The sequence below is a fragment of the Zootoca vivipara genome, chromosome 6 (genome assembly GCF_965207765.1).
Source record: "Zootoca vivipara chromosome 6, rZooViv2.hap1.1, whole genome shotgun sequence".
Lineage (NCBI taxonomy): Eukaryota > Metazoa > Chordata > Lepidosauria > Squamata > Lacertidae > Zootoca > Zootoca vivipara.
The window spans coordinates 77,923,424-77,938,994 of record NC_142589.1 but is presented as its reverse complement, the minus strand read 5'-3'; the positions used below and the strand labels follow the sequence as shown (position 1 = coordinate 77,938,994).

The following is a 15,571-nucleotide window of genomic DNA, read 5'->3' as shown; positions in this document are numbered from 1 at the left end:
TCATCACCAGGCGGGGCAATGCTTTCCTTTTGAGTGGCGAGAGAGGCAAAGTAGGTGTTAACGCTCTTTATCACCTAATAGCAATTCTTCTTCTCCTCAGAGGACCTACCACTTGCTTGTTCCCCCTCTTGCTTCGAACAGAGCCAAATAAACCTTATTCCTAACCTCTAACAAGCCTGAGCTCATTCTGAGCTTTGGCCTGTCTGACCTTTTCCCTGCAACTGTAGGCTACTCAGGTATACTCCTCCTTTGCGATTTCCCCTTTCTTCCATTTCTTATACGTGCCCTCCTTAAGTACCAGCTCATCTGTAAGCTCCTTATGCAGCCACCCTGGCTTTTTAAAATGCCTCCCACTTTTCTTTCTTGTTGGGATAGGCCAGAAATGTAGCTGCCCTTGAGAAATAATCATATGTGGTTCCCCCCAAAAATCAAGGAGGGTGAAACTCTTTTATGGGATTACCTCCTTGTGTTTTAGCTCTTCACGCTACAGAGTCAAGTATTTTCTCTGTACACAGCGCTACTGCTTAAGGAACAGCTGCAACGCCTCGTTTAAAGTTGGCAACCTGAATCCCCTCACCACTCAAAACGAAAGCACAAAGTTCCCTTGAACATACCAGCTCCAGGACTGGGGAAAGGATCTGACAAGAGACCCAGGGGGCCCTCTTAACTTGCCAACAGCAGAGCGTACAAACTGCAAATGTCCCCCCTCTGCTTCTGACTGCTGTGAGTGCGAACTGTGTCCTTAGCCTGTCTTATTGCCCAGGCCTCAGTCACCAACCTCAGCCATCCCTGTCCAGGCAGGCTGAGTGTAGTTTAAGCCACAGGAGCCTCTGCTGTGCGATACCCACTTGGTGGACCAGCTTTCTTGCCAAGCTCCTCTCTTCCACAAGGTGGCAGAGGTAACCTGGCCCAGCCGGCTGGGATAAAGCTCAGGTAACAACACTGATTGCCATCCAGCGGGTGGAGTACTGGGAGCAAATGCCTGGCTTTATAAAGACTTGGTTCTGTCCAGAGGGACAGCCCTTCATCTACTTGGAGACAAGCTGAGGACACGCAGCAGTTCAGGTCTACACGGCAGCGGTCAGCAAGCGTGTCACGGAAACATCCCGCGGGAGGAAGCCACGGGCCCGATGCCCCAATATTGGACGAATCGTCTCACTTTGCTCTACGCCATGGAAGCCTGTTGATTCCTTTAACTCTGCTCCCAAAGTGCCATTGTGCATTTTCAGGGGAGGCAAAAGGGAACCGGACAGTTAATTCGGCACCAGACTCAGTTGCCGCTCTCTTTGGTGGGTGGATTTCAGAAAGAACACATTTTATTTATTTTTTGAGAAGACAAAGAATAGTAATAACTAAACCCCGCAAAGAAAGCAATTCCAGGATTTTTTTAATATAAAAAAGAAATAGCAAGTGTGTGCTCGCAAGATTCCCCTTTTCCCCTTTCTTGCTGGGATTTTGGAATGCTGGGCTCTGTCAAGATGGAATCGCACGACATTTCTGAATGGACTTCATACTACAATGAACCCACGGAGGTAGGTGCCAAATAGCGCAAAAAAACCCCAATAACTTGGGAATAATTTGGGAATACCTTGGGAATAGATGCCCCCCCTTTTTTTAAGGAGTAGGGTTAAAAAACTGTGACTGTTCTATTTAGGACATGCATGAGCTATAACGTTAGATGTGAGACTGTACTGCGATCTTGGAAACTCTCTTGCATGCTTCCAGAGTGTTGGGCTATATACTTCCTTTCTCAGAATATGCAGCTCAAAACTCCTGTTGTTATAAGGAACCGTCCCGGGCATTCCTACTAGACAGGCAGAGATGGCGTATTCTACCTGTTGACAACTTAAAATGAAGGAAAAATAGACGGTATACTTTAGTTTCAGCAGTTCAACCTTGTAGAATTCAGTAACACGTAGAATTCACTCTCAGAAGAGGCAGTAGTGGCCCCCAGCTTGGCTGGCTCTGAAACAAGACAAATCCATGGAGCGTAAGGCTATCCATGGAGCTACTAGTGGCTACATTCTACTTCCACTATCGGGGACAGTAAAACTTCTGAATAATACCAGTTTCTGGGAATCCCAAGTGGGGAGAGTAGGGTCGCACCCAAGTCCTGCTTGTGGGATCCGGCTGGGTCACTGTGAGAACAGTCTGCTGGGCCACCAGCTTGACCCAGGAGGTTCTGCTCGTGTTCCTAGGAATGTTAAGAATTGCCTTCCTAGATCGGACCCGATTATTCCAGAGTTCTGGCCTAGCTATAGCTAGTCAAAATGAAACAAAAGCTTGCTGCGTTATATCTGGTCAATCCATGGGCCTGTCTAGCTCAGAGGACTGGCTGTGCCTCTCCAAGGTTTCGGACAGAGAATCCTTCACGGAGATTCCATGTTGGTGATTGAACCTTTTGCATGCAAGGCATGTGGTCTGCCACGGATTCACCATGGCTCTACCCCAGGTGCCACTGGAAGGGCACGGAAGCCATGGGTCACCCAGCTCTGCCCCACACTACCACCTGGCATCCAACCGTTTATTTACAACCTCTGATTATGGGCCAAATGACGCCTCCAACCCCAAAGGGTGTTTACCTCGCCATTTTTATGGCCGTCGTTTTATTGTTACAGTCTGTAAAGTTTTCTAATCTAAAGGAAGCCTCCAACCAGGTTGAAGCTCTTTCTAATGCCTATCTCAAAGCCACCTTTCTTGCGGTTGGAAAACTTTGCCATCAATTCCATATTCCATGCTTCCTCCCTCGCCTCCCTACTGTCGCAGCAATATAAATTAAAACTGCGATTGCAGGGTCTTGGAGGTGGGAGAAAAAGAAAACAAGAAAACCTGGTGTCGTATTTCTTTTGTTTTTAATTAAATTTAATTACTGAGCAAAGAAGCTTACAATCCCCAAACTTTGCTTCTCAGCCTCCTGCCTCTAACCAGGTGTCGGCTAGGTCACGGCGCCAGTTTCTAAAATGGCTGCAAATTGCCTGCTCTGCACTGACTGACACCCCAGGGTCTCGGGAAGGAGTTTCCCCCAGATGCTGGTGATGGAGCCATGCAATGCATGTGATCTATACTGCTGAGCTTTAATTTCCCTCTGGCCTCCAAAGAGGGCACAAGGTGGACCTTATGGAGGGGACTGGTTGGGTTTCTTCAATGCCAACAGGTCCTGTGGTTTGAGCTTAGCAGGAGCTTGCCAGCACTTCGGATCCTGAGCTCTGTTGCCCATGCACTTGTGGGATAGCTACTTCCTCTTGTAATTCTAGGCAGGGACAATACCTGTGTCCGTCCTCCACCCCTAAAAATATGTATAATCCTGTGTTTGGGAGTAAAAGCAGTGCATAGCCCTCTGTCGCCTGAACACGCCATTTTTGCTTTCTTCCCTGTCCACTGCTGGTACGTGGCCCACTTAGTTCCTTTTGCTATCTCAGCAATTCACGGGTGGCCAGGATTGGTCCCAAAAACATTCATTCTAGCAGCTAGACTGGGAGCGGCCGCCAAGACCATATAACACCAGTCTTGAAAGACCTACATTGGCTCCCAGTACGTTTCCAAGCACAATTCAAAATGTTGGTGCTGACCTTTAAAGCCTTAAATGGCCCATTAGACCTGAAGGAGCGTCTCCACCCCCATCATTCTGCCCAGACACTGAGGTCCAGCTCCCAGGGCCCTTTGGCGGTTCCCTCCCTGTGAGAAGTGAGGTTACAGGGAACCAGGCAGAGGGCCTTCTCGGTAGTGGCACCCACCTTGTGGAACACCCTCCCTTCAGATGTCAAGGAAATAAACAACTATCTGACTTTTAGAAGACATCTGAAAGCAGCCCTGTTTAGGGAAGTTTTTAATGAGAGTGGCTGGGGAAACCCAGCCAGATAGACGGGGGTATAAATATATTATTATTATTATTATTATTATTATTATTATTATTATTATTATTATTATTATACCATTCTGTGCATAATGTACTCAAGCAGAAGTCTCTTTTTTAAAAGCCTAAGGTCACAATTCAATGGACACTTGCTTGGGAGTAACCCTCACGGAACACAGTGGAAATCAACTTGAGATAAAAAATAAATCTCTGCATCTCTCTAGCAGTAGCGAACAAAATGAAATACTTCACGTGACTCGTATTTAACTTGCGGAACTACCCAAAAGAGGATGCAGTCCTAGGCGCTCCTATCAATAGTTCTGCAGAAAGATTAGATAAATTTCTTCAGGGGCAGATAAACTGTGGTTACCATGATGCGATCTAAAATGGAAGGCCTGTCGAACCGGTAAAAGCCAATCCTTGAGGACTAGAAACTTTGGGATGCCGCCTGCTGGGTCACTCAGAGGCATCGAGTCTCCAAAGTGGCAGGCTACACGGACCTTTGGCTTGAATCCAACCCGGCAATACAATCAGCACACACAATAACCTAAGCAATGGAAAATATATTATATGGGACACGTCTCTTCCGCTGGGTGCTAAGCTCTGCCTCTTACGCATGGGTTGCCAAGGGTCATTATTTATTTTATTCCCCCTATCTACTGTACTAGTCTCTCGATAAGTGCAAAATGTCAGAGAATAAAACAGCCCCAACGTTAAGCATAACACAGGCTGGGAAATCATTGTCTTTTAAAAGCCTATGAAAAAAATAGATAGATTCTTTAAAATACATTAAGGCAGGCACCAGGTGGGCCTCTATAGCAGCCTTCCCCAACCTGGTGCCCCCAAGATGTTTTGGACTACAGTGACGGCTGTGCTCGGCCAGCACAACTGGAGGCAGCAACGCTTCTGAATACCAGCTTCTGGAAACCACGAGAGGGGAGAGGGGCTCTTGTGCTCGGACCCTGCTTGCAGTTTCCTACAGGAATCTGGCTGGCCACTGTGAGAACAGGATGCTGGACTAGATGGGCCATTGGCCGGATCCAGCACTTCTGATGTTCTTATCAGAACATCAGCCCCATCCATAATAATAATAATAATAATAATAATAATAATAATAATAATAATACTTTGTTATTTATACCCCACCCATGTGGCTGGGGAAACCCAGCCACTCTGGGCGGCTTCCAGCAGAATATTAAAATGATTCATCAAATATTAAAAGTTTCCCTAAACAGGGCTGCCTTCGGATGTCTTCTAAAAGTCTGATAGTTGTCTATTTCTTTGACATCTGATGGGAGGGCGTTCCACAGCTTGGGTTAGTAAAGAGGGGCACTGCCCAGTTTTCCCCAACTCTGCAGAATCCCCATCGAGAGGCTCTGTCCCTCCAAGCTACTTTCAAGCAAGTCTTCCTACCCAACGCTGCAAATTAGGGCAGGCTTACTGTGTGCCCTTGGCAAACCTGGGCGGCAACGGGTGGTTGCTCACGCCCTTGAAATCTTGTCACTTGATGACGCCTCTTTATTTATTTGATAGATTTCCATCGCAATGTTGGTAGCATAATGATAACTCAAACTATATGTGCGTGGAGCGAGAGAGGAGAGAGAGAGAGAGAGAGAGAGATCTTCTTTGGCCAGGCATAGTCAAACTCAGCCCTCCAGATGTTTTGGGACTACAACTCCCATCATCCCTGACCACTGTTCTTCTTAGCTAGGGATGATGGGAGTTGTAGTCCCAAAACATCTGGAGGGCCAAGTTTGCCTATGCCTGTCTTTGGCGATCAATCGTAGACGAGTAAGATTGTCTTCCATGAACACCCTCTTAACAGTGAGTCCGTAAGTGACTGTGGAGGCCAATTCTGGAGCCACACGTCCTATAGACACACACACACACACACACACCATAGTATATACCGGTAAATTTAATAATAATAATAATAACAACAATAAATTAAACTTACAATTTTTTTTAATGACAGAGAAGAACTTGTATTGATCAGGTCCTGTTTGCAGACTTCCCAAAGATCAGATCCACTTACTCCAGCATAGGGCCAGTCAGAACGGGGGGAAAGCTGCCTGATGCCGAGGCAGAGCATAGGCCCATCTAGTTCAGTATCGCCTGCACTGACTGGCAGCAGCTCTCCGTGGGTTTCAGGCAGGGATATCTACCTGCAGGTGTGGCTGAGGACGTCTTGCAAAGCAGATGCTCTACCAGTGAGCTTGTGGCCATTTCCAGGTATAATTTGCAATATTTAAAAATGGTCTCCAATCGTAGATTACTAAGCAATCTACAAAATATAGAATAAGACACATCATAAATAAAGCAGTAGAGTATTAAAAGTCGCCAGATGACATGGAACAGAAGAACTTAAGAAGCAGCACTATAGCATTCCTGGGATGCCAGGAATTGAATTTGGGACCTTCTGCATGCAAAGCACATGTTCTGCCCCTGAGCCATGGCCCTTTCCCCAGACTGTGCCTTAAGGACCACACATTGCACAATAATAATGATGTTTAACGTCTGCCCCTAGATTTCCAGTTAAAGAAAGGCAGGATGATTAGGAAAGGGTGGATTTAAGAATGCTTAAGTAGCAGCTAATTGATACAGATATATGGTATACAATATTTCATGTGATTGTTTTGGTATTTTATAATTTACAAGATACCTTGGGTGTCTTGGCAGAAAGGCTGTATATCAGGCTCCCTCAACCTCGGCCCTCCAGATGTTTTGAGACTACAATTCCCATCATCCCTGACCACTGGTCCTGCTAGCTAGGGATCATGGGAGTTGTAGGCCAAAAACATCTGGAGGGCCGAGGCTGAGGAAGCCTGCTGTATACAATCGTAATAAACAAATAAAACACAAATCCTTTTTTTAAAAAAAAACTGAATGCGTGAAAAGTTGACGCCTCAAAAGTTCTGTTTGGGGTGACGATGAAACTCACTGCGCAACATCCAGAGAAAACTAAGAACAGCCCAAGTTAGTCTTGGGACCAAACGAGACTTTACGGTGTCGGGTACATTTGAGTCCCTGCCAAGAGAGACCTCGCTTACGGTGTGATCTGCTAGGGATTTGGAGTGACCGAGTTTGGGTCATGTCGCCATTCGCAGCACTTCTTGCACCGGGTCCAAGCACCCAGGAGCTGGAATCTACATGACACCAAAAAGCAACATGTGCTAGGTAGCTGACGCTGCATTGCCAGGCCTTACACTTCAGCTGGAGCCTTACACTTGGCGGAAGTTGCTAGCTAGCTCCAGTGCCGGATTTACGTATAAGCTAAACAAGCTATAGCTTAGGGCCCCACTATCTTCCCCCCCCCCCCCAAAAAAATGAAAGGAAAAAAACCCTGGGTGTACATTTCCAAAATATAAGATAAAAAACAAATAAAACAAAACCTACATACAGCAACAGTGTTTTGTGTTGTGTAGGCTCCTATGATGTAAGGCATGGGCTCTGCCTGCTAGCCTGCTCCCTAAAATATCACTGGTTTGATCCTTTCTATATATACAGTAGTACCTCCGGTTGAGGATAGGATCCGTTCCGGAGCTCCGGTCGGATCCCGAGGTTTCCGCAACCGGAGGTGCCTGTTCTGCGCATGCACATGGCACGATAGAGCGCTTCTGCGTGTGTGTGAGCAGCAAAACCCGGAAAAATACTTCCGGGTTTGCTGCTTTTGCAACCCGAAGTTTACGTCAGTTATACTGTATAGGGTGCCTACATTCTGCATGGACTGGTTGCATGGCAACATGCGCAAATGGCTTTAGATACCTATTAGGTCCATAAATTACCATATAGCATATATTCAACATAAAAAACAGCGACAATTTGTTGTTGACAAAGGACAGCTGGACATATAAAGGGCCCCGTTACCTTCAGTAGCTTAGGGCCTCATCAAACCTTAATCCGGCCCTGGCTAGATGTCAGAATTGCACCTCTAAGATCAAGCACCAGGAGAGCTGAAAGAGGCAGTCCTCCGTTGCGAACTGCTCTGAAACCCACCTATGAGCTTCAAAAAGGAGTTTTCCATGCAAATAGAGGGGGGACGTCATCGCAAAACATGCAAGGCAACCCCGACCCCCAAACATTTGCTTCATTTTAAGCCCTTTCTGAAGCCGTCCAAGCTGGTTGCTGCTTTGTAAAGCAAGGGGGCGAAACTTAAAGCCCTGTGAACGGAGGACGGTGGGGCAGAGTAAGGGCGCATGATTTCAATCCTCTCTCCTAGTCCCCCCTCTAACACATTCGTTCTCCCTGATAAAGCTCATCTGTAGAAGACAAATGTGCAAAAAGACAAATCCAACATGCCTCCAAGCAGGGTCAGAATCATTTCCCTTTCTAGGAAGATTTGGTTTCACTGCGTGAAATCAGCACCGGCGCATTAAGAACACTTCCTGCTGTACAGTATTTTAAAATTCCCAGCTTTATTTATTTATGCGCTTTAAATGCCTGTCAGAAAAAAGGACACTAATCGGTTAACTTTAAGCATCCTGATTTCATGAAGGATGAAGGGTTATCAACAGCTGTAGCTAGAAATGGAGCCTCCATCATCAGTGGCTGTCTATCTGATTACTGTACTAGTTTCTGGGGACGAACTGTAGGGAATGGTTACGGCACATCTCTGCCACGGTCAGCTTCCCAGGAACACATATGGCAGGGCTGCGGTTGGTGACTTTCGATCTGCCCCAGCGTAGTCAGTTTCTTACACTTTTTATTTTTCCTCTGTCAAGTTTGAAGAGTCTATAAATAGTGGAATCTTTTATGTACCCAAAATGACACCATCCATATACCAAAGACAGGTGGCAACAGATTTGGGGGGACCCCAATGTCTGCAGAGCTAGGGAGAGAGAGTAACTAAGGGCGGGGGACACCCACAAATTTTATTTTTTATTTTTTTAAATGCTGTAACCTGCCCCGGGAGCTTACAGTGAAGGGTGGGCAATAAACAAACAAACAAACAAACAAACAATCAGTCAGCCCAATTAGAGTTGAGCATGCTTAGTTGGCGCAGAAAGCTGTCTGGCTGTTGAAACATTGAATGCTAGTGGGGAGGGGAAACGGAACAGAATATCCTAGAAATGGGCACGCCGGCCAGGCTGGCACCCTAACCAGGACCACTCCGTGCCACGACATTTTGTTGCAGATCCCCCTTGTTATTTATATTTTTAAAGATTTATATATGCCAACATGTTCAATATTTTTAAAAGGGGGGGGGAAGAAATCCAGTTATATAACCCAACGGTATAACAAGATCGAAACAGGCAATTGAAAAGAAAAGAAAAAGTCAGTGGAAACATTAGTACCCACAAGATAAAAGTGGACCAAAACTGAAAAGCCAGCAGCCGGTCGATGAGGGTAAACCAGGAATTTTAGCACAGACAAATAGGAACTTTTTCAGGGCTTCCAAAATCTAGAAACCCCACCTCCCCCCCGCCAGGAAGTTCCCATCTGCTGAATGTACCTTTGTCTTATGTAGTAAATTTAGTTCAAATTATCAAAGGGTGTGAAGAGGTTTTATACCCAAATGAACCAATACAGTATCAAAAAGAAGGGGGAAGGGAGAAGTTGCTTCATGATTTCTTTTCATTCTGCAGCAGAGATAAAATAATCCAGATTTCAACACACCAGGCAGCCGACTCATTACACAATAACAATCATCCTGGGTTTGGTTAAAGAAATTCAGAAATCATCAGGACTGAGAAAATTTGACTAGGGTGGAATCTAGACACATATATATATTTTAAAAACGTTGTTAAAATGCTTTAAACAAAGTTTTGAAAAATATATTGACTTTGCCATAGCTCACCGTCACCATCTAGTGTCACATTTGTATAATGCACCTTACAACACACGTTTTATTTGCAGCTGTATAGCTGAGTTCGAGGATACAATAGACTTTGCATTTATTTAAAAAAAATGCAATAAACAGCTGGGGCTGCTTGCTGACTTTTATTAAGGTCCAGAGACTATTCTCATGGGGGTGGGAGATGGTTGATGTGGAGGACCCTGGGTGAGGGATAGGGAAATAAATGTTGGTCTCCTGGATAAGAGGCTGGGAGGAGTTCCTATCTTCTGTTGGTGTTCAAGGTAAAGGGACCCTTGATCTTTAGGTCCAGCCGCGGATGACTCTGGGGTTGCGGCGCTCATCTTACTTTACTGGCCGAGGGAGCCGGCGTACAGCTTCCGGGTCATGTGACCAGCGTGACTAAGCCGCTTCTGGCGAACCAGAGCAGCGCACGGAAATGCCATTTACCTTCCCACTGGAGCGGTATCTACTTGCACTGTATGCTTTCAAACTGCTAGGTGGGCAGGACCTGGGACCGAACAACGGGAGCTCACCCCGTCGCAGGGATTCGAACCGCTGACCTTCTGATCGGCAAGCCCTAGGCTCTGTGGTTTAACCCACAGCACCACCCGCGTCCCACTCTGTGGGTGTTAAGGACTAATAATTACTTTTAAGATAGGACTCCGTATTCTGCTTATTCTGTTTGCTATTTTATTGTCTTATGAAAATCATAAAAATCTCACTACTGGGAACAATTGGGGCTGCTTGCTGATGTTTAAGCTTAAATCCATTCTAAACGTTTAGTGGGTTGATCAAAAACTCAATTTTAAATAGGTGGACCTAAAACCAGAACCTCAATAGAGGCACATTTTGAAATTGCTGAAAGAAGCATGAGAGAATCAGAGCAAACAGGCAAACTTAACACCCCCATAATTTCTTCATTCTCTGTGACACTTAACACACCACGAATAAAAGTCACCACCACCACCACCAAAATCAGACAAGTAAAGTAAAAAAAGGTAAATTCTGCTCCATTAAGACTGATAGGAGGCTTGCTACTATGGGAGAAGGATTTCGGGCATGACTTACCCATTTATTGATTAAAATGGTTTTAAATTTGCCGTTCTACAAACAAGGGTTTGAATTAGGCTGTGGGTCATGGCAACAGTTTAGAGTCACCCCTCTTGCAGGTTAATGTAGGTTTATCTTATTGCTGAAAATGTTACAATTGGGCCACTTTCTACTGAGTCACTTAAAAGACTTGGATTAATAATTAACTTTGCTGTTAGTGCGCCTCCGAAAGAAAAAAAAACACGTTTTCATTCAGGCTGCCCATGCGTTTTGCATAAGACAAAAGTTAGCACACTGTTTCAGTAATCGATTAATCTGTTAAAATGAGATATCAGCTGAACAACTCTCCGTTTATCAGACTGCCTTAGCTGTATTTTGGTTCTCAGCGCCTGCAAATTCCAATGACACAAACCAATCTAATCAACAAGATACCACATTGCAATCGTTATTTTTATAGATACAGGTGGTCTGCCCTACACAAAGCTGCTCCAGTTTTATTAATCTGAATTAAGTTTTAAGGTACTACCCGACTGCACAAACATTTTCACTTTGCACAAAGCACCTAAGGAGTTTGAGTGCAACCCAAGAGAGGGAATTTCCTGTTTGCACACCCCCTAGGTGGTTACAGATGTTGCCTCACCTGAGCCCCCCCCCCTAAAGAGAAAAGAATTCTTCAGCTTCCCAGATATCGGGAGCAGGACCTATATAAGAACCATATACAGTATTTTTCAAAGGGGAGATTGTTTTAGCTCTCAGTGCCCCTGCATGATTACCAGCTCCTTCAGGTTCCAGATTTCTGTGAAGGCTTGGCAGGGCTGACGTGAAACACCAGCGTTAGCAAAAGTTGTTCCGTCCACACCTAGTATGACGAATCTCTGTGTACATGAACTGTTCAGAACCTTAGATATGAAACTATTTAAAGGACGGATCTGGAAAACGACAAAGGGTCTCATTTCGCACTACTCACAGCTGTGGAAGCTTAAAAAAAAACACCACAACCTCAAATCACAATCTATAAAAGTTATCCGCAACAGTGGTGGCCCAAGGAACAAAAGAGGGTGGAAAGCACAGAACCATTATTCTGCAGAAGTTCTTTGAGAAATGTGGAAGGAGGACCTGGTCAGAACGCCGAAAGCAAGGTTTAAAACTGGTCAGTTTTAGGTGTTCAGAGCGAAGCACCTCTTATTTGTAAATGTTGTTTATGTTCAGTGGTGCCTCGACTTACGAATTTAATCCGTTCCGAAGGCACCTTAATAGGTTGAAAAATTCGTAAGTCGAAAAGCGCCATTGGAAACGCGATTTCCCATAAGAATGCATTGGAAATGGAAAAATTCATAAGTCGAAGCAACCCTATCTAAAAATCCGTAAGTCGAAAAATCCCTATCTAAAACCGCCGCCGTTTCCTTTCAGATGTCGAGACATTCGTAAGCGCGCTCGGCCATTTGCCCCATTCGTAAGTTGAAAAATTCAGTTGTCGAGTCGTTCTTAAGTCGAGGTACCACTGTATTCACTTATTTTGAAGATAACGATTTTTGGAATTCACCGGCTGACTCGTCCCCTCTCTAATATGACCAATATTAAGATGCATATTGAGAAGTACTTGAACAATGAGCAGAAAGCTGGTGTTTGCTATACGTGTAATCAAATCACTAAATATGCCTCTTGGAGACCCTCTCACAAATCTCACAGGCCCTGGGTAGCTTGGCTCTTTGGTCGTGTACACATTACTGTGTTGTAAGCTAGCTCGTTCTTTTTTCTCAATTTATATTGAAGCTGCTCCGGGGGCGGGAAGCACATCAAAATGCTGTATTTCTTAAGAAACAATGGGATAGATACAGATTGTGACTAAGGTCTCCCAAACCAGTGGTTGGAGCACACCGAATGCCAAGTCAACTGCAGTGTGCACACTTTCTTCTGTAAGAAAGAACCTAGCATTGAGCGCTCTAATTCATCCAGACTGTTGCGATGATGATGAAGATGATGATGAATTATTACTTGTACTCTTCCCATCTAACTGGATTGCCCCAGCCACTCAGGGCAGCTTCCGAAAGAATATGAAAGAACACTACAAAACATCAGATATTAAAATCTTCCCGATACAGGGCTGCCTTCAGATAGCCAGACTGGGTTAAAAACAGCCAAGACTCCTGTGTCATGTTAAAGACTCACAGATTTATCATGGGGTAACCTTTCATGTACTCCTCAAAAGCTTACGCTGTGATAAAATCTGGTTACAGGTAGGTAGCCGTGTTGGTCTGGATCGAAGTAAAATAAAAAAATTCCTTCAGTAGCACCTTAAAGACCAACTAAGTTTTTATTTTGGTATGAGCTTTCGTGTGCATGCACACTTCTTCAGATACCTGAAGAAGTGTGCATGCACACGAAAGCTCATACCAAAATAAAAACTTAGTTGGTCTTTAAGGTGCTACTGAAGGAATTTTTTTATTTTACTGTGATAAAATCTGTTAGTCTTTAACGTGCCACAGGCGTCTGGGTTGTTTTTTGCTACCCCTCTCAACATCCTTAGGTTGGATTCTAATTGCCCTTCTGCCATTTTCTAATCTCAGCAAACTTTTGCTTCGCAGTCTAATCTGTGACCGCGGAAATAAACAAATGGGTTAAGAAAATTTCTTTTCTAGTCATCGGCAGATGTGTGAGAGGGTCTCTGAAAGTCGTTTTCTTTGTGTAAATATAGCAGAAGGACAGGGGCCTGGATCAGAGCTGTGGCGTGTGTTCTTTAAAGCATCCCTTACAGAAATGCCCCAAGGTGCTATAAACCTCTGTAGGGTGAGAGGTACAACAATAACAGGCTGCCATCCTGTACATATTTACTTTGGAGTAAGACGTGGTGAATCCTGCGGGTCAATGAGTTTCAGAGTGGGCTGCTACACGTGCGTTTAGGACTGCGGTCTCCGTTCTTCCGAAGACACAAAATAGGAGCAGGGAGTCGTAACAATATCTCCCTATCCCATTCATGATGGTTTAAATCAGAATCCCCTTGACAATTATTAGCGGGGTTCTTTTTAGCCTTGATTATACCTAAAACTGATTGCTACCATTATTGCTGGATATTCAAGTCACCTAAAACAGGGGCAGCTCTACTGGTACTCTCCAGATTTTGTCGGCATCCATCCAAACCAGAATGGCCCGTGGTCAGACATGGTGGGATTTGTAGTTAACAACAACTAGAGGGCACCAAGTTGACTCCCCGTGGTCTAAAGGTATTCTATAATCCAAAGGTATTCTATAATCTCTTCTCCCCCCCCCCCCCCGAAATAATCTGAAATGTTTGGTAGAAGTCTAAACCGAGAAAAGCGTCCCCAACTTTTAAAAATTAGTCTTGCCCCCGTGCCTTAAGCAGTGAATTGACTGGCACAAATTTAGCAGGTGAATATTTCCCTGGCATGGAGCTAACATGATGGGGGAAAGCTTCATTTGCAAAAAAAAAAAAAAAAATCTCTCTGCATGAGGCTGCTGTTAACTGCACAGGAGTAGGGCCAGTGACAACTTTGGCAATTGCACATGCAAGTCCTTCTGGGGGCTGGTTGAAAAGCAAAACGTTCTGCAAGCCGAGACGGAGTTGGCACTTTCAGCCATTTTTAAGACAACGGCTCTTTTTCCTCCCTCCCTCCCTCCCCATCTCCAGTGGTCCAGTCCACCGTCCTTTCCAGCCCCCAGATGTTCAGAATTGGTCCAAAGTTTCCCATGCAGGAAAAACCGACTTAATTTTAGCACCTTCTGTGGTCTTCGTGGAATGGAGCAAACAGAAACCTGCTGAGCAGGATGCAAACTTTGCCCAAGAACCAATGGGTGTCGTTCAGAGGGAAGGTGGCAACAGGATATGGTTGAGAGGGGGTGATTTTTGGCTCGGCCCGTACCATCGGAGCAAGGCATGATTCTCTGTTCAGCAGGAGAGTTTAATTTGAGCCAGGTTTCCAAGACAGTGAGCTCCAGAACCTCTTTTCAAGCGGCAAAATTCGGTCTCTGGAGAACTGTCAAGGTCCTGCTGCTGATACAGAGCCTTTGATATACACAGAGCTTTACGGCCTAAGCTAAATGAGCAGGTCCTTGCCTCCAAGGAGCTTGCAGTCTGAATTTCAACATTGCAGAGAACAAAGGAAGGAGGTGCAGAGAGAGGGGGTGTGTGAAGGACTGGCAAGCTACACATGCCTTCACAGGGAAACATGGGGAGCTTTCCTGTATTGGGGACCACGGATTGGCAGCAGATCTCCAACATGATACTGGGAAGCGAAGGGTCTTCCCTAGTCCTACGCAAGAGACCCAAGAAGCTGCCTTTTAGGACCAATGATCTACCCTGACTGGCAGAGGCTCTCCAGAGCCTGGGCCTGTCCACACCAGAAGAAGATGTCCTAACCACCCCAGTGTTGTTTCACATCTTCTCTCCCTGTCCGCCCCCTTTAAATGGGAGGTTTTTCAATCCGGGCTGTTCTGCACTTTCCAAGGATTGGAGAACCCCACTGTTAGAGGGGGAAAGGTCTGCGACAACCCTGAAATGGAGGCATCGTCATGTGGGCACACACACACCCCCTATAGAAACGGAGAGGCAGGTCAACACACATTTGCATTTTGCTCGCTCGGGTGTGGGTAAGTCCTAGCAGGAGTTGTCAGGGACTGAATTTAGGACTTTCTGCATGCAAAGCAGACTTTCTACCCCTGAGCTAAGGCCCTTATAACGACAAGCCTGGACGTGGCACTGGAGTTCTGTGATGGGATTCTATGAATTTGTTTTGTGTGGATTAAAAGCAGCAGGAGGAAGGCTGCAGCACTTGAGGGGGGTGAACCCTTTCACCTGACATCATTTCTAGCCCATCCTCCAGATGTTTTGGACTACAACTCCCATCAGCCCCAGC

The 15,571-nt window shown here is 45.4% G+C and overlaps 1 protein-coding gene across 1 annotated transcript in view; it reads left to right on the top strand.

Annotated features, from left to right (window-relative positions):
* Positions 1 to 879: 879 nt before the first annotated feature.
* FOXA3 (forkhead box A3) overlaps positions 880 to 15,571 on the top strand; it is a 28,667-nt gene continuing 13,975 nt past the window's right edge. Inside the window, exon 1 of the mRNA XM_035119173.3 lies at positions 880 to 1,532. Within this exon, the coding sequence (XP_034975064.3) occupies positions 1,461 to 1,532 (72 nt within the window). The 5' untranslated portion in view covers positions 880 to 1,460. The remainder of the gene's footprint in view (positions 1,533 to 15,571) is intronic.